Source organism: Impatiens glandulifera, chromosome 1 (assembly GCF_907164915.1).
Source record: "Impatiens glandulifera chromosome 1, dImpGla2.1, whole genome shotgun sequence".
NCBI lineage: Eukaryota > Viridiplantae > Streptophyta > Magnoliopsida > Ericales > Balsaminaceae > Impatiens > Impatiens glandulifera.
In genome coordinates, this window is record NC_061862.1 from 3,918,237 (window position 1) to 3,938,327 (window position 20,091).

Below are 20,091 nucleotides of genomic sequence, written 5' to 3' on the forward strand. Positions count from 1 at the left end.
GTCATAGGTTAAATAATTCCTTATAGTTAGAAGGACGATTACCATGACTTGACCATTCATTTAGGTGATAACGAGTAGAACGATAATGAGCTAAAAATCCGGGAGTATTTGCATATCCAGCATCAACTAGATAATAATTTCCTAAATAAAATTCAAATTTATTAGTCTTCTTAATGCTACTAATATAAATAAAATTTAAAAAACAATACCAGTCGGCACAAGAAATGGATCCCTTTCTCTCACTAATGCACTTCGTAAAACTTTTGAATCTGATGATGAACCTTCCCATCCAGGAAGAACATAAAGAAATTTCAAACTCTTTCTATCACATACTCCCAAAACATTAGTTGTTATCTGTTGTTTCCTATTTCGATATCTACCTTGATCCTTAAGTGGAATAGTCATCTCAACATGTGTTCCATCCAAAGCTCCAAGGCAATCCTAAAAAAATTAAAATTAAACTATATAATTTCTAAAATAATCTACAAATATATCTTAATTTTGATACTAACCTTGAACCATCTCCATTTATGATCATTCTCATCAACATTCTCAACTTGATTAGGTAATCTTATAAAATCCTTACTTAAACTGAGAACCAAGCGTAGTACTTCATGAAAGCGCCTACTAATTGTCTCTAATGAACGAATATAGATACCTCCAAGTACCCGAAGTTTTACTCTATGTCCTAGTACAAGTAAAAACATGGCTACAGATTCTTCAACCGTCACATTGCTATTATCTTGTAAACCCTTTTCACGCAACAATTCACAAAACATAGTGAAACTGTGTTTTGTGAATCGTAATAAGTCAAAACAAGTCTTGTCTTTTTCTCCATATAATCTTTTTAACAATATTTTTCTTAATGCATTATTTTCCTCAGTGTCATATCGTGGGACTCTTGGTATAGGTTGTTCTTGTAACCAATCCACAATTGCAATAGTTGTTTGAGTTATCACATCAAGAAGTAATCTTATTTTTTTTACTTGTACTAAACTGTTATCATCCATTAATAAGATATCACGTTCTGCAAAATAAATAAAATTAAATAAGGTTTATATGTATCACATGCTTCATTCACAATTGCAATTAATGGCGACCAATCCACTATTGCAATATGGCGACCAAAAAGATATTGAGTATGTGTCAGCATTAAACTACTCAATCTGAGATTAAAATACTAACTCATCCTAAATTCAACATGAACTTATTAGCCTCAAACCTTAATTGTCACAACTTAGATTTCAATATTTCTCATTTCAACCTGATTTCATCTTATGATCCTAATCTTTAGTTATTAAATCTATTCTATTTAAAAACTAAGATTACATAAATTTAAACTTTAAAGCAGAAAAATCAGAAATGATTTTAGAATCCATCCTAGGAATCAAAATCCTTATAAATAGTCATAATCTTACTAGATATTAACCAACATATTTATCAAACTAACACTTATCATATTCTACATAATATAATCTTATCATATGCCCCATAAATAGCCACAATATAATCATAAAGCAAAGGGATATTGATGCAGCGTGCGTGGCTAGGATGAACCTTTATCAAGATTCGTTGATTCTTACGAATACCGAAAGTCGATAGATATTGAGGAAACCTCGTTTTCTGATTAATAATCTTCTTCTCTCTTACAATGGAATACCTTCAGGGTATTTATAGGACTTACACGTATTAAATTAGGAATTACGTCTAATTACAATTTAATTACACTAATTTAGGATATTCCTTCCATAACAAGAATATCCCTACTTAATTTAGAATATCCCTTGTAATCTCTTCCTTAATTAGAATATATATTATAATCCTTTCCTTGATTAGAATATATCTTCCAATCCCTTCCTTAATTAGATTATCTTCCAATCTCTTCGACTCGCACCGCATCATTCCCCCCAGGGTAGAAAAGATTCGTCCTCGAATCTGGAACCGCATCATCCTCATCAGAAGAAGACTCACCCACAAAAGGAACAAGATGCTTCACATTGAACACATCAGAGGTACGCACATGGCTGGGAAGGCGTAAACGATAAGCATTGGGGTTGATCTTCTCCACAATCTCAACAGGACCAATCTTCTTAGCAGCAAGCTTGCTATATTCATGAGCTGGAAAACGATCCTTAGTCAGAATAGCCCACACAAAGTCACCAACTTCAAAATCAACAGCACGCCTTCTCGAATCAGCCTTCTCCTTGTACTTGGCAGTAGCAGCAACCAAGCGGTCATGAGTGGTCTGATGAACCTGAGCCAACTGACCAACAAAATCCGCAGCAGTGGAATGAGGACGCACCTTGCTGGGCAGCGCTAACAAATCAAGAGGAGCACGCGGAGACAGCCCGTAAATCACATGGAAAGGACTGAAACCAGTGGAGCGATTAACAGCATGATTGTGAGCAAACTTCCCAATGAAAGGGCGAAGAGCCTGGTTCATCATACGCATAAAGGTGCTAGGAGCATTCGACAGACCACACGGCATAACCAGCCACTCATATAAGCCCTCACGAGTCTTAAAGGCAGTCTTCCACTCATCACCCATGCGAATACGAATCTGATGGTATCCACTCTTGAGATCCAGTTTGCTAAACACAGAAGCACCACCCAACTGATCCAACAAGTCATCCAACCGGGGAATAGGAAACCGATAACGCACTGTAATCTTGTTGATAGCACGACTATCAATGCACATATGCCAAGACCCATCCTTTTTTGGGGAAAGAAGGGCCGGGACAGCACAGGGACTAAGGCTCTCTCGAATGTGTCCCTTAGCCAGCAAGTCCTCCACCTGTCTACGCAACTCTTCATGTTCTTTGGGACTCATGCGGTAATGAGGACGGTTGGGTAGGGCAGCACCTGGAACCAAGTCAATGTGATGCTGGATATCACGCAAAGGAGGCAAGGCACAAGGCAGATTCTCAGGAAAAACATCTGCAAACTCCTGTAACAGCGGCTGCACTGGAATAGGCACCTTAGAACTAGCACCACAGGTAATCAGCGAACAAAATAGAGCAAACACCATGCCCGATTCGACCATGGCGGTCTGAAAAGGACCCCGAGACAACAAGGTGGTAGGGGGGGACGCATGATGAGTGGGGGCAGCACCCTTCTTGGGCTGATTTGGCATCAACACAATTTTGGTACCATGAAATAAGAACGTGTAGGTATTAGCACGCCCATCATGTATAACGGAATGATCAAACTGCCAAGGGCGACCAAGTAAAAGGTGACAAGCATCCATAGGAACCACATCACAATATACAACATCACGATAATGGGAACCAATGGAAAAATTAACAAGTACGCGCTTGGAAACTGTAACATCCGTACCTTGACTCAGCCAGGACAGGCGATAAGGCTTGGGGTGAGGTTCAGTGGACAGACCCAGCTTCGAAACTGCAACCTCAGAAATCACATTCTCACAACTCCCAGCATCAATGATGAAGGTGCAAACTTTGCCACCGATGGTACAAGTGGAATGGAACAGATTATTGCGTAACCACTCGTTGTCAGGAGCACGAGGGGTTAAACATGATCGACGAATCACCAAAAGGGGGCCAACATCACCAGAAACATACTCCTCCGCTGCCTCATCATCATAAACATCATACACTGGGGCTGAATCTGAAGGAAGAGCAGAGTCAGGATCATCCACCTCAGTAAAAAGACCACGATTGGTGGACTTTGGGTTGCGACACTCTGCTTGGCGATGGCCAACTTCACCACAATCGAAACAACGCAAGCCACCGGGACGTCCCTGTGGGGGGGCTGTAGTGCCGCGAGGGGGGGCTGGGGTGGGATGGGCCGACTGGGAAGAAGAACCAATGCCACTAGTGGGGACAACCTGTTTTCCAAAGCTACCCGAACCGCGCCTAGCTAGCTGTTTCTCAGCCTGTGAAGCACGCTGATGTGCCTCAGAAACAGTCAAGGGATCAAACATATTCAAAATATCCTGCAACTGGAGGCGAAGGCCACCAATATTGCGAGAAACCAACTGGAGAGGGGACTCAGACAGGTCAACACGAGCCACAAAGGTGTAAAACTCAGTGGAATAGTCATCCACGGAACGAGAACCCTGACGAAGATTCTGGAACCGCTGGTACAGGTTACGTTCGTAATTATATGGTAGAAACGCAGCCCTAATATGCTTCCTGAATTTGTCCCAATTCGTGAGCTTTGCCTTACCATGACGAACACGTGTCTGTTTCAACTGCTGCCACCATGCTTGTGCACGACCATGTAAGCGGATCGTAACAAGGGGTACACGACGATCTGCAGGAACTTCCTTGAAATCCAGAATCTCTTCAACCTGAGAAAGCCAATCAATAAACTCTTCCGGTGATAGACTACCATCGAACTTAGGGATGTCCACCCTGAAAGCCTGCTCCCAGCGATGATTGGGGCGTTCAGGGGATCGATTCCGAAGACCACCGAAGGGGTTTTCATCTGTCATCGTAACATCATCTTCAGGGTGGTGCATGTGCATAGATGCATCCATCCGCTGCGTCAACCATTCAACCTGCCGCTTCAAATCGTCGTTATCACGGCGAAACTCAGCGTTTTCACGTCGCAACTCAGCAAGGTCACCATCATCAGCACCAGGGGTAGGGTTGCGCGGCTGTCTTCGGGGCGGCATACCTCAGGGTCGACTGGAATCTGATACCAACTGATGCAGCGTGCGTGGCTAGGATGAACCTTTATCAAGATTCGTTGATTCTTACGAATACCGAAAGTCGATAGATATTGAGGAAACCTCGTTTTCTGATTAATAATCTTCTTCTCTCTTACAATGGAATACCTTCAGGGTATTTATAGGACTTACACGTATTAAATTAGGAATTACGTCTAATTACAATTTAATTACACTAATTTAGGATATTCCTTCCATAACAAGAATATCCCTACTTAATTTAGAATATCCCTTGTAATCTCTTCCTTAATTAGAATATATATTATAATCCTTTCCTTGATTAGAATATATCTTCCAATCCCTTCCTTAATTAGATTATCTTCCAATCTCTTCGACTCGCACCGCATCAGATATAAAAACAAAGGGTCTACTGCTATTCACAAATACAATACATCACTCAAACTCTATTGCAAAATAGAGGATCCTATCATTAGGATCAAATATCTTTTTCATATGATTTGTGTTTTGTAGAAAGGATAATATTCTCAACGAAAAGAATATCTAATCGCATTCAGATCTAGAAACAAAAAAAATAGAAAGTGTTTCCCATAGGCGTTGAAGAGATATATGGAGGTACCTGATGTTGAAGCAGTGAGAGATCGTCGCCGCCAGTGAGGAATCGTCGCCCGTCGCCGGTCGCTGCCAGTGAGAGATCGTCGCCCGTCGCCCGTCGCCCGTCGCCCGTCGCCGCCCGTTGTCTCCCGTCGCCGCCCGTCGCCTCCGATTACATAATAGAAGAGAAAGAGATAATTGGGAAAATGTTACTGGAAAAAGTTACTGGAAAATGGAGAAGAAGAGAGAGAAAGGTGAAAGGAAATGAGAAAATGGGAAAATGGGGAAGAAGAGAGAGAAAGGTGAAAGGAAATGAGAAAAACGGTACGTACATGCTGAAAATGGGGAAGGAGAGAGGTGTGAGGAAATTGGTATAATCTGTTTGATTGAAATTACAATTCTCATGTAATTTGACCGGAATTCAAAAGCTAATACATTGTTTGTAATTCCATCAGAATTTAAATTCCAAATCCAATTCCTAAATTTAATTCTTCAAACAAACACCTGAATTGGAATTGACCCCTCCAATTCCAATTCCAATTTCATGCTCATCAAACACACCCTTAAAGTATTCTCTTGAATATGATTATTAAAACAAAGCTATATATAATGTGCTCTATATAAGAGAACACAATTAATATGTTTTGATTCAAGAAATTCAAGAATAAAGACATTCACACCTCAGAAAGAGGATTTGTCTTATTTATTAGTTTTACTGCCAAGAAATTTCATTTAGCTGGAGCGGAGGAACAACAAACAAGACTATATATTATTTGTAAGTGAAGATCAAATCTCATTGAAAGATAAAGACAAACATACATCAATTATAAAATATAAATTCATTCATATTTGTATTTTCTATCCCAAATCAAGTCAACCACAGGGAAAAGGAAATTAACCCACTGTTCAACTTTAATTTGACATGTAGAATAATTTTCACATGTCAAAATCAAAAACATCATCAACAACAATGAAACAACCTATAATAGTTTTGGCCATCCATCTGTAATCACTCAAGTACACTGTCAGGAACAAACAATCATAAGAAACAACAAACAGTTCATAATCTTTTCAATTGGGGGATGGAATGTAAGTTAAGATATCACTTTATGTTTCCCAGCTTCAGCTTCTTCTTGTTCTTGCTGCTGTTGAAGGATAAGGCCATCTTGGGTGGCGGCAGGGTCCAGATCCAGGGTCCAGATCCCAACAGCATTCTGGCAGATCATCAGTCCTTTCTCCACCTCTAATTCGCCAACAAGGAACATGATGTGAGAATCTCAACATTTCCTTCTTCAAAACCCAACAAATGGAACCCTTATCTGGGTTCCTCCCACACACAGTCCTGTAACCATTTACTTTCACCAGCGGACTCATGCAAACCCCATCTTATTCATCATAATCCATCATAACTTCCACCATCTCATATTGATGCCTAACTTCAGAGGGGGTCTCCCTGTTCCATTCCGATGACCAGTTCTTGTATATGGCCCATACCTCCCCGTTTTATTTTTTCTCTGCTCAATACATGAGAAAAGATGTTCACTTCTTCAACCACATCAATGTTTGATGTCCTAAATTTTCCACAAGATTTCGTAAAGCCAGATTCTATCCAATTCACTGACCAGAACTCCGCATCAGTTTTGGAGTTCATGTAACTGATTGCAACTTTAAACGGTGAGACTGAAATCACTTGATCAATCAGACAGTACAGACGTGGCATAGCATCTTCTTCATCGTAGATCGCCCATATCAGCTTCGCCTTAAAGCATTGCTTAGACCTATCATTGTCAAAATTGTGAAAATCAGATATAGGAACCTTCATGGGCATTGATTCCCTCCTCCTCACCACTGATTGAAGCTCCACTGTGCCAGAAATTGTGGCAGTGCTAGGCTGGTTAGAAACCACCACCTCTCCTCCTCCTCCTCCTCGGTTCGTTCACTGAGGAAAGACAATATATTCCATGTTTCGATAGAAGCTTAAATGCCCCCATCTGCCCCAACAGTTTTATTGTAATAAGGGTTAAGTAGACCACACATATACGTAAACTGTTTGATGAGCCTAGCCTTAACGGCAGATGATTTTAGACAAAAATTGCATAGAAATCAGTTTCCCCTTTGAATTTTGTCTCAGATGTAGCATAAACATCAAATGTAGCTTTCATTTCTTTTATACCCTCCAAGCTGGGACAAAGCATCTGAGCTCTCAAAGCATAGGTACATGCTCCATTGTAGTCTTTCTCAACACGGGGAAGATGCCTTAGAATTTATCCTAGGAGCGGAGATATATGGGCCATATACAAGAACTGGTCATCGGAATGGAACAGGGAGACCCCCTCTGAGGTTAGGCATCAATATGAGATAATGGAAATTATGATGGATTATGACGAAGAAGATGGGGTTTGCATGAGTCCACCGGTGAAAGTAGATGGTTACAGGACTGTGAATGGGAGTAACCCAGATGAGGGTTCCATTTGTAGGGTTTTGAAGAAGTAAATGTTGAGATTCTCACATTGTGTTCCTTGCTGGCGAATTAGAGGTGCAGAGAAGACTGATGATCTGCCAGAATGCTGTTGGGATCTTGACCCAGCCGCAACCCAAGATGGCCTTATTCTTCAAAAGCAGCAAGAAGAAGAAGCTGAAGCTGAAGCTGAAACTAGAAAACTTAAAGTGATATCTTAACTTACACCCCACCCCCAAATAGTAGATTATAAACTGTTTGTTTTTTCTTATGATTGTTCCTGAGTGTACTTGTGAGATTTACAGATGGATAGCCAAAACTATTATAGGTTGGTTGTTTCTTTATTTGAAAACTGTTGTTTATTTGTTGTTTCTGACTGAGTTGTTTTGAGATCAAAGATTGAAATTAAGCTGCTCTTGAATTATCAACAGCCATACCCGGTCCAGGATCTGATTTTCTTCTTGCTGGATTGATCGTCTTCTTTTGTTATAAAATAAATAAATAAAATATTTAAATTATAATTTATTAATAAATTTTTTGATAAAGAAATTTGAGTATATCGTGTTTTAAAAAAATAGGTATAGACTTAGTGTTTAAAACATACTAAAAGAATATGTGTTTAATGCCGACCAATTTTTCGGTGATAATAACGTAATAGTATTACATCACAATATTAGATCTCTCAATTTTGATTGTCTTAATACAAGATTACACTACAAAAATAGGATGTTTTCAAAAATGCTCTTTTCAAATGAAAAAGTATTAAAATAAGTAATTATGAACTAATTTAGTATTACACAAATCAAATATGTTATTCTTAAGTTACAAAATTTATAATTTATGTTGTCACTCTTTTTTATAAATATATTTATAAGTAAAAATATTTTGTTTCCACTTTCAACATATATTATTGAAAAATATTATTAATATTATAATATATATTACCACATTATTTACAATTGTAGATTTTATTTATGATTTTGTATTTTATAATTTATTTTATAATAATTATTATAATATAATTTATTAAGAATTTGCTTAATAATGACTTATTCATTTTTTTTAACAAAAATTGTATTAACATTTATGTTGGTAAAAATATTTCTTAAAAATATTTAAAATTATTATTACAACATGATTTCAATAATTTATCAATTAATGTTTTTTATATTTTATTAATTTAATTAGCCATATATTCTACAACATTTTTGCAATAATTTCATATATCTTAATAATAAATATAGTAATTTTAAATGAACATATTTTACAATACATAACAATTATATATTTTAAATATTCTCACTTAATTTACAAACTTATCTTGCAAGACCATTTGCAATTAATAGGTATTTTTTAAATAATTTATATATTTAATTTACTTGATATATATTTTGTCATATATATAAAATTTATATCTTATATTTTAACAATAATTTTAGCCATTTAATAGCATGATTTGCAATAACTTTACAATGTATATTCAAGTTTTTTTTTAATTAGTTTATTAATAGTATTTGTTTAGTAATAACAAATATGCATTTTTTAAAATTTAGATTAATGGAGGGTTTCTCGGGATATAATCAGGTCCCGATGGTGCCTAAGGACAAGGAAAAAACTACTCTCATCACAGAGGTCGGTACCTTTTGCAATCGAGTGATGCCTTTTGAACTGAAGAACAATGGAGCTACGTATCAGAAAGCAACCACAAGTCGCAACTATTCTCCACAACTTGATCCACAAGGAAGTCAAGGTCTACGTTGATGATATCATCGTCAAATCTAAGAATCGAGTTGAACATATCGCGAACTTGGAGAAATTCCTTCAGAGGATTCGGAAATACCATCTCCGTTTAAATCCATTGAAGTGCACCTTCGGTGTCACTACTAGTAAGATGATGGGATTTATGATTACTCAAAGAGGAATAGAAGTCGACTCTAGCAAGATTGCGGCCATCACAGCCATGCCAACACCCCGAAATGAGCGAAGGTTCGTGAATTTTTGGACAAAATCCAATAAATTAGTCGCTACATTAGTAAGCTCACATGCACTTGCGATCCTCTCTTCAAGATTTGAAGAAGGATCAAAAGTTGTCTGGAGTGATACTTATTAACATATCTTCGAGAATGTGAAGGCATATTTGTAATCCCTTCCTATCCTTATGTCTCTGAGGTTAGGAGTTCCTTTGATTCTTCACCTCACTATCACCGACTCATCCATGGGGAGAATGCTAGTCCAGGAGAATGAAATCAAATAAGAGGTGGTAATCTACTACATCAGTAAAAGGATGATTGATTATTAGTTAAATTACTATTCCGTGGAGAAGGTCTGTTGGGCACTAGCTTGGGTAACGAAGAGGTTATATCATTATATGCAAGCTCACTCAATCAAGCTAGTGTCAAGACTTGATCTCATTCGTTTCTTGTTTCAAAGAATCATTCTTTTGCCGTGTCTAACCAAATGGATGATAAGGATTTCAGAATATGATATCTCATATACCGTTCAGAAATTAGTCAAGGGTAGTGTGTTAGCTGATTTCCTAGATGATCAGCCAATTACTGTTGAAGATGACGACGAAGAGATGATTTTCTCAGATGACGAGATTATGACCATTCAATTTGAAGCATAGAGGTTGATGTTCGATGGTGCGTCCGGCAAGCATGGCTACGATATTAGTATTCTTTTGATTGATCCTTCTAGCACGTATAACCCTACTTCTGTTAAATTGGGTTATAGTGTCACCAACAACGAAGCTGAGTATGAAACCTGCATTATTTGAATTAAGTTAGATGAGGAGAAAGAAGTTTGTAGATTGGAAGTTATCAGGAACTCAAACCTCATAATCTCACAAGCTAGTGGAGATTGGCAAGTTAAAGTCGATAATCAACCTTATCACTCGTTCCTCATGCGATTGATAGCCAAGTTTGAGAGTGTCACTTTCATTCATGCTCCAAGGAGTCAAAATCGATTTACTGATGCCCTTACTGCACTTGCGGCAATGACTCAAAATCCAGATGGAATCAAGATCAAGCCACTCAAGATACTACAAAGACGCAATTGAATTTATGTGAAGCTAGTGGTCGATAATGCTGATGTTTCAAGTAAACCTTGTTTTGAGCCCATCCAAACTTATATTGAAAAGGGAGCGTTGTGCCCTTTGTCAGTTTTCCACTAGTTATGTGGTTGTGGAAAGTTCTCTCTATCGAAGATTTTTCGATGGACAAAATATGCTTTGTGTAGATCATGTAGAATCTACCACCATCATAGAAGAAGTGCATGTTGGGAATTGCGGTTCTCATATGAATGACATGTCCATTGCTAAAAAATCATTTGGCTAGGATAATTTTATCAAAATTTAGAACAAGATTGTATTGCGTTTATCAAGAAATGTCATTAATGAAAGATTTATGCCAATCTGAAACACACTCTTGCCTCTTTTCTCTATAACATGACCTCTCCATGGCCATTCTCCACATGGGGAATCAATATCATCGGAAAAATTCACCCCTACGATTTCAATAGTCATGAGTTCATTCTAGTTGCTATCAATTATTTCACCAAGTGGGTTGATGCTTCTTCGTTGAAAGTCCTCAAATCCTCTCATATGGCAAAGTTTATTCGCATCAATATAATCAGTCGATATGGGGTTCTCCATTTGATGATTTATGATAACAGACTTCATTTTTAAGGCAAGGTGATCAGACTCTTGAAAGAGTTCAAGATTAAGCATCACAAGTCGTCAACATACCGACCGCAAACCAATGAAGCGGTCGAAGCTTCTAACAAGAATGTGCTCTCAATCTTGAAGAAAACCACACAAACATGTTGGGCCTTTGGGTCCAGCCCAATTAGGAATTTCATAAAACAAGCAAAATCTAAAAATTCTGCTCATTCTATCACTTCTAGAGAGAGAAGCCATTCTGCAAAGAAGAGAAGAAACAGAGGAGAAGAAACAGAGGAAGAAGAAGATAAGGAGGTAGTAGATCTCTTACATTTTCACCTTCAGGTTCCAATTTCTTGTTGTCTTATATGTAGACTAGCTTGAGTCTAAATGAAATTGGTTTTCTTTGTTTGTATGCCTCAACTTTGGGTTTAAAGTTGAGAAGAACATTTGTATCTGTTTCTTGCTTATAGTGAAATTTGCTGGTTGGCCCCGTGGTTTTTTACCCTCCAGGTTGAGAGGGTTTTCCACGTAAATCTGGTGTTGTTTTGTTCTGTATTTGATCTTCTGTTTTAGACTTGGATAACCTGTGCATTTACCCATCTCACATTGCTAGATTACAGTATAAAAGTAATCTTCATTTCAAAATTCCCAACAAGTGGTATCAGAGTTGTTAGGTTTATTTTGAAGAGTACTTTTGTAGGTTGAGATGGAAGGCAATAGCACAATGATCAGGTTGACAAATAATAACTGGCAGATTTGGAAATCCAAGATGGAGGATATCCTTTACTGTAAAGACTTGTATGAGCCGGTTGAAGGAGATAGTGCGAAGTCAAAAGATATGTCTGACAGTGATTGGACAAAATTGAACCGGAAAGCAGTCGACACAATTAGACAGTGGCTTGATGATAGCGTGTAACACCATGTAGCAAGTGAGAAGAGTGCACATGAGTTGTGGAAGAAGCTGGAGTCATTGTATGAGACTAAAACAGCAGGTAACAAAGCGTTTCTGATTCGAAAGTTAGTAAATCTGAAATTCAGAGAAGGTGCTGGTATTGCTGAGAATTTAAATGTGTTCCAGAGCTTGATTAATCAATTGTCAGTGATGGAGATGACCTTAGAAGATGAGTTGCAAGCTTTATTGCTCTTAGGATCATTGCCCGACATTTGGGAGACATTGGTTGTGACAGTCAATAATGCAGCTCCGAATGGTGTTCTTACTATGAGTATAGTTACTAGCATCTTGTTGAATGAGGAGACAAGAAGGAAGTCAACTAATACAAATAGTGCACAGGCCCTTGTCACAAAGAACAGGGGAAAAGCTGAATACCGACAACAATCAAGAGGCCATAGCAAGTCCAGAGGCAGATCAAAATCTAAGGGAAGACAGTGTTATCACTGTGGTAAAGAAGGTCACATAAAGAAAAATTGTAGATCCTGGAAAAGACTTCAGAATGAAGACAAAAATCAGAAGCAGACGCCTTTGATTTCTTATGGGCTTCGGCGAGCTCTTCGAATGTAAGTTGTTGGTGGAGTAGTCGAGTCGCATCCTCATTTCGTTGAACCGCTATAGCCGGTGCAACATCTTCAACTCTTTGGATATGTTGGGCCAGGTCTGCATCCGCTTGTACCGTTTCCTTTTGAATCCGGACTTGCTCGTCCTCGGCATCTTGAATCTTTTGAGCCGCGATTTCATTTGTCTTTTCAAGTGCTTTGTCGGCTTCCAGCTTTGCTGCTACCATCTCCGCCAGTTGTTCGGTGACCGCCTTTAGATCGGCTTCGGTCTTGGCATTCTTCTCCTCAAGCGATGCTATTTTTTCAAGTATGGATCCGGCCTGGACACCGGACTGAGACTGATTCCCTTCAATAGTATTCAGCCTTTGATCTGTTGTTATTAGGTGGAGATTTACCAAACCGACCTGTTGGTTGGTATGAGCAATATCGGTCTCCAACTTCTTAGTTACGGCCTCTAATGTCTTAGTTTTTTTAGTTGTTTCGCCGAACAGAAGATCAGTAAGACCGTATTTTTCCTCAACGGACGTAATCCGTCCAACCGTGGCTTCCAGCTATTTATCGGTAGATTCAATTAACTCGATAGATTTTGCTGCGGTTTCCTTTATTTTCTTTTTCCACGTGGATTCATTGACAAATTCCTCGATAATGTCCTTGACCCTATCCTCTGTTACAGTCGGCATCGATGCATTGTTGGTTTGCGGAGATCCTAGCCGATCAGTGGGCGGTGTACCCATTTCGATTTCGGTGCTGTTGATTATGGGTTCCGGTGGAAGGGAGGTATGCTCGGCCTCGTTCGGATTCGGACCTCCATCATCCTCAAGATGAGATCTGGAGAAAAGTGACGCCTCTTTGTGAGCGGGTTCCGATTCTAACCGTGCCAGCTCATCGGTTAGTTCCTGTTCTTTAACCGTTAGCATGTCCAGCACTAAGCCTCGAACGGGGAATCCTCCGTCCCAGGGACATATTTTTCACGAAGATGAAGGATATGGTCAGAAAGCTCTATCAACCGTGCATGCGGTTCGATCATCCTTCCTCTTCGAAGAGCGGTCACCACGTCCTTGGCTCTTGTAAGTTTGAGCACCGCCGCTTCCATGTCAATCATCTTCTCATACCTTCGGTCATCAGGATGCTCCGGTAACATGTTAGCAAAGAGGGTTTCCTGCCAAATCAGAGCCCATTGAAAATAGACGTCGCTTGCAGCGTGAGCCTGAACGTGGAGTTGATCCAATATTTTGGAGACGAGATCCTCTCCCAGTTGCCGAATGTGTTCATCCGAGGATTCATTTCTTTCCGGTTGCCTGCCCGAACAGGTATCAATATCATCATTTCTGGCCGATTGTTCTTCGACCACCTTCTCTTTCCCTTTTCCAGACCGATCCGCCTCAGTGCTGTGTGAGAGAGTCCGGCTAGAGCTTGAAGCTGAGTTTTTTAAATTAAGTGTGTCGGTCTAAATACTAGCCGACCTGGTCGGTTGCGAGGCTGCCTTGCTTCCGGACTGTTCACCTGCCGGAGCCTTCTTCTTCTTAGTCTTAGATTTCCCTTTGCGGGCACCTTTGTCTTGCCCGGTTTATCCTCCGGTTTCAAAAAGTGATGGGATTTTATGATTTTGCTGGGGGAGATGAAAACGCCTGGGCCGGTTTCAGCGTTGAAATGGCGCATCAGTTTGCCGAGTGGAACGGCGTAACCCCACGACCGTTTGGATGATGGATCCACCATCTCACATAGGTTAGAGAAGATTAACTTGGCCCAGTTGATTTTAGTGTCGTTGACTAAACCGACAATCATATCGATCTTCAATCGTGTGAGGCTATCATAGTTGTCTCTCCGTCCTTGAACCGACTTTGATAGAATCTTGCAGAGCGGTGTAAATTCCGGTTTGAGGGAGTTTTTCTTACCGGATACTGTTATCGGTACATCGGTATCCAAAACATCCCGGCAAACCGCTTGTAATGTATCCTCGTCCGTAGGCACCGAGAAGTCGCTCCCCTCCGCTGGTAAGTGGAGAACCTCAGCAACCGACTCCATTGTGAGTTTGAACAGTTTTCCGCCGATTATTGCGGTTATGGTTCCTTCGCTGTGTACGGCGGTTTGAAAGAATTCATTGACCGCTTCTTGATACAGAATGAACGGTCCATTCAAGAAGTGTTCAAGACTGGACTCAGAGATTTGAGTTAACACTCGTTTAGCTTCCGCCGATCCATTTGCTCGAATTTCTTCGAAATCGACTTGGAATATGTGGGTAAAAATCACAGATTCGCGACCCATTGTGAGTTTGAGAGACAGAGAGATCGAGAGTTTGAAAGCTTGAGAGATTCGAGAGCTAGAGAGAGAAAGAAGTTTCGCGGAAGAATGAAATAAAATGGCTAAGGAACGTATTTATAGTCGCGGGATGGAATTCCAACCGCCGCGGACCGTCACATCAGGATTAGGCGGGAGATTTCCCTCCAAAATATCATTGGGCGGCAAGCGATGGGCGGGAAACTTTGAGCGACAAGATTGAGCGGGAATGCGGTTATTTTTGTAACCGTTGATTAAGAGAGCGGTGTTTTAGTGTAACCATTTTATTTATGAGGCGGTTATTTAACCGGTGATGAAGCGGTTAGCGATTTTAACCGGTTGAACATTTAAACCGATATTTTAACTTTGTGAGCTTGAGCCGATTTTCGAACTTAATAATTTAACTGACCGTATGATTGAAAGACATAATTGATACCGATACAGAGATCGGTTTGAGATACGCAAAAAGGAAATGAAAATTACATAACAAACATTTTAGTGAGTTTGTCAATCGCCACTTCCTCGTTGAGGACATTCGAGGGGTTCACCGGGGTACCCGGTCCAAGATTTGGATGGTGTGTACGAAGAAGTCGACTTATGTGGGGAGCATAGCCGAAACCTTTCTTTGTCTCGACCATGGTCTTCAAATTATTGAAGATGACCGATGACAAATTGATGGGGATGTCGCTGACAATGTAGGTCATCATGTCGAAGACCTTCTTAGAGTAGTTCTGGTTCGGAGATTGACAGATGATCAATCGATTGACAATCTCGTGAAGGAGTTGGATGTGACGGGCGAGGCGGGTTTTCAGACCGTAGTTCTCCACCGATACTTCGGTTCCGGAGAACATTTCGGCATAGTCAACTGCTGCACTCCCCACCCGGGATGGGAAATCGGAGAACCCTTCAGTGGACAGATTGAACATCCGGAAGAATCCACTTTCATGAAGAACAAAAATGTGGTTTTTCACGACGGAAGTAATGGCATCGCCGAACATGGCTGCATTGTTGAAGAATTCCATCACTTCTGGAATGAACATGGGTCCGGATTCTTCGAGAAAATCACGAAGGCCGATATCGTTGAGGGATTCAAAGAGGATTTCCCTCACTTCAACATCCTCCATGTTGAGGACGGAGTCGAAATCAATGCATAGATAATTCCTTAGGATACAGTTATACATTCTTGGAAATCTTGCTAAGAGAGAGAGAGCTTAAGAAATTATAAGTTGTTTGGAGGTATGTGGAATGATAGAGGGAGGTTCCTTATATATATTTGAAATTGGAGGGAAAATAGGATCATTTAATGCTAATATTCTGTTTTGTCTTATTAATGTTGGGAATATTTATGTTTCCAAAACTCCTTGGGAAGGAGTTATTTTTGACCGGTTGCGGAGCTCGAGGTGGGGAATCTAGTTGGGAAGTAACTAGGTTTGTGTAGTTTCCCATGTAGTTGGAATTCAAAAGTTACTTTTCATTAATGAAAGTGGAGTTACAACAAACCGAAGGAAACACATAGATTAACCGAAAAGATCATAATGGAGTAGGATGACAATACAACCAGTACATACAATAATATGACCGGTTGTAAGAAGGAGTGACTTAATTTCCAGAGGAGTTGAGATGTCGGTTCTTCTTCTTCCAGGCCTTCTCGAACCGCTCATAGAAGGAGTCGGCGATTTCCCTGGTCACAACTTGGGACTGGTTCAGCCCCTCGCCCGGACATAGCGGAACTCCGAGTTCCATGAGTAGGGAGCTGATTTGGGGAATGAAACCGGTATGACGAGTGGTGATCATCCAGATCAGGATGTCGAACAACACCCTGGACCAGTTGACCGGGGTATTGGTTATGATAGCGGTCATCATGTTAAAGACGATGGTGCAGTAGGTGTTCTTGACATCCTTTCCAAGGATGGCTTGACCGATGATGTCATTGAGAATCTGGTATTCAGCCCTCAATGATGACCGAGCTCCGTGGTCATTGACCGGATGGTTCGATCGAGAGAAGTTCAGAGATATTTCGGCTTTTAGTTCGGACGGAACATTCAGATCGGTGAGACCTTGCTTTGGAAGGTCGAAACATCTAGCAAAGTCACACTCAGAAAAATCAAACACGGTTCCTCCAACCCTAGATTAAATGAGGGTATCAAAGTATGGAGTACCGCAGAAAACCCTTGTGTTGTGGAAGAATTCCTGAACGGTTTCAGGGAAGATGACATGTTTGTCATCTAAGAAGGGTTTTAGACCGATGTTTTCAAGAGACTTGATCATTTTAAACATCTCATAATGCTCTGTCCATTGAGTGGAATCAAAATCAACTTGGAGAATGTTTTGGAACTGAGATATTTTTGTCTTAGTGAAATGATTTTTGATGTTTGTGGATATTTGGTTGATATTCATCTAACTTATATATTAGTTGAAGGATGATAGTATTATCCAGTAGGTAGCAGTTAATGTAGTCTATTGACCATAGGATAAAAGGATTTGCATGAATTAAGTATGTCTACAACCTAAGGTGTGAGTCATAGGCCTTGACGTGAGAGATATCATATCTTAACGTCTTTTAAGGTATGACTATTTTGCTTAGAAAAAGTATCTTTTCAAAACAGATACATCTAAACCCAGACAGTTGTTCCGCTTTTGTTAGGAGACCAAATAATCCAAAATATATTATATTCAAACCGGTCGGTTTTCAGTCATTGGTCCCGATGCGGTTAATTAGTGAATTCTTTAGTAAATTCACAGGGAGAGTCAAATACGTGTTCCTCATCTTTAGTAAATTCTTCACAGGGAAAGTCAAATACTTATTCCTTATTTGCCATGAGACATGTGAGTTCATTATCACTGTCACTGTGAGCCCATAAAGTTCCTCCATCATCGGCTATCAGTTCTTTTTGAATTTCTTTTCCTTCACCGGTTTGTTGGTAGTTATTTCGGTGGTTTTGATCATCCGGTTTCCGGTCATCCCGTCTTGGTTTTCTGCATTCCCACCTGAAATATCCCAAACAATTGCAATTATAGCATCTAACATTAGATTTATTACCGTAGTTATTTTTTGTCGGTTGGCTTCTCTTCATGAATCTGCCAAACTTCTGTGCAAGCATTGCCATAACATCCTCGGTGAACTGTTCAGCGGTTCTGATCGGTGCAGGAGCAACCGGTTCCATGGATGTGAATAAGGCCTTTGTAGAGGTTGAAGCTGAGACTTCATCTTCAATCCTAGATCTCATTTCAAACTCATATGCTTACAGAAGGTATTCCTGTCCAAACTGTTGATGATGTGGTTTCTAGCATGGTTGTCCAGATTATTTCTTCTCCTATCTTCTTTTGTCCATTCCTCCCTATCTTTATCAATATTTATCGGTCCTTCAGTCAGGATGAACTGCATCTCGTCATCCATGGTGATTAAGTGCAGGTGCATGCGTGCCTTCCAGTTGACGAAATCATCACCTTCTAGCATTGAAGGCTTATCGAGAGTCATGCTTGCTTGAGTATTGAAACTAACTACTCTGATACCAATTGTTAGGATTTAGGTCGCGGATGGCGGACCGGGGTCTGGCAGGTTTGCACTCAAAGGTTGGCGTTTAATCCGGTTAGAGATTAACATCGATTTTCAATACTACACAGGCTGTCACAAACCCTTGAACCGAGTTTAAGTGCGGAAGTGGTTTGTTTCAGACTGAAGCAACACGCACACGGGATGAGTAGGACCAGATTTGAATAAAGTCGGTTTGGAGATTAGGAGGTCGGTTTGAGGCTTAGTAAATTGATAAAAGTGATGTAAATCGGTTAGGGTGGTATGGGTCGGTTAGTATGGATCGGTTAGAATGTAAATCCGGCAGAAAGTAAAGAGCAAGACAGTTTTTTATGGATGTTCGGAGATAAAACTCCTACGTCACCCCTTCTTCTCGAAACCGCCAGAAGGATATTCACTAAGGAATACATACGCACAATCCGATCGAGACTTATTTGCTGCTCGATAACACTCGTACAATTCTCACCGAAATTGTAATCTCACTTCAAATGCACACTTAAGCTCTTTTAATTTAGAGAGATAAAGACCACTTATAACATGGGTTGGTGTAGCTCTTAAATGTTTTCTCTTGTAACTTGTAACTGCATTTACTCCTCTTCAGCTCATTCTTTTATAGGTGAAATGTGCCAACGGTCACATTTCTTTTCCTTGAATCTGATTGGTTGAGCAGAGGTTCAGTGATTTAGACCTGGCGGTTTAGGCTTCTAGTGCGTAGGTCAAACCGTCTAGGTTTGTCTTTTACTTAATGTAGCACTATCGGTTGGACAGTTGCCGACACCTGGAATGTTGTGCCTCTGACTTATCCCAGAATGGAAAGATCTTCTTCAGGCGGTTTTCTGCATCCTGTAGAGTATCCTCAGACTTGTATGGATAGGGCAATGTTACAGTCTGTCTCTTTGGTATCATCTTCTGTAGATACTCAAAGTGTTTGTTTGCACCGATTTGTAGATTGTACTTAGTTTGATGTTCTTGGCTTTTTTCTCTAAGTAGCTTCTTCATTAGTTTTCTGGATTGATGTATTTCGGTTTAGAATGTCTACCGGTTGTTTGAGTTAACCGGATGACTTTAGGTTTTTCATAGCTTCAGGTTTGTTCGGTTTTGGTTACATCTTTTTCCTTGTCTTCTAACCTGTCTTGTTTTCCTGATTGGTTAGGTTCTTGGCCAGTTGGGTTGCTTGATCGGTTGGATAATCGGTCCTGATTCTTTAACCGTTCCTGCACAGGAAGTTTGTTTTAGTTAAGTTTATTTAATCAGTCTAATTTTATCTAACAGAAGTGACTAGACAAAACAAAACGAAGTAGTGTCATTGACATAACAAATGTCGCAAGTCTATGTCAAAGATGAATAAGTCCATTTATTTAGTTATATATTCCTTATACTATTTATTATATATATTCGCTTAG

General features: G+C 39.8%; 1 protein-coding gene across 1 annotated transcript; it reads right to left on the reverse strand.

Annotated features, from left to right (window-relative positions):
• Position 1: 1 nt before the first annotated feature.
• LOC124927502 lies at positions 2-5,285 on the reverse strand. Its single transcript, XM_047467961.1, has 4 exons — positions 5,274-5,285; positions 513-1,027; positions 210-441; positions 2-141 (listed from the first exon to the last, which is right to left on the reverse strand). The coding sequence occupies exons 2-4, from the start codon at positions 1,008-1,010 to the stop codon at positions 2-4; spliced, it is 870 nt and encodes a 289-aa protein (XP_047323917.1). The 5' UTR covers positions 1,011-1,027; positions 5,274-5,285.
• Between the last annotated feature and the right edge of the window lie 14,806 nt (positions 5,286-20,091).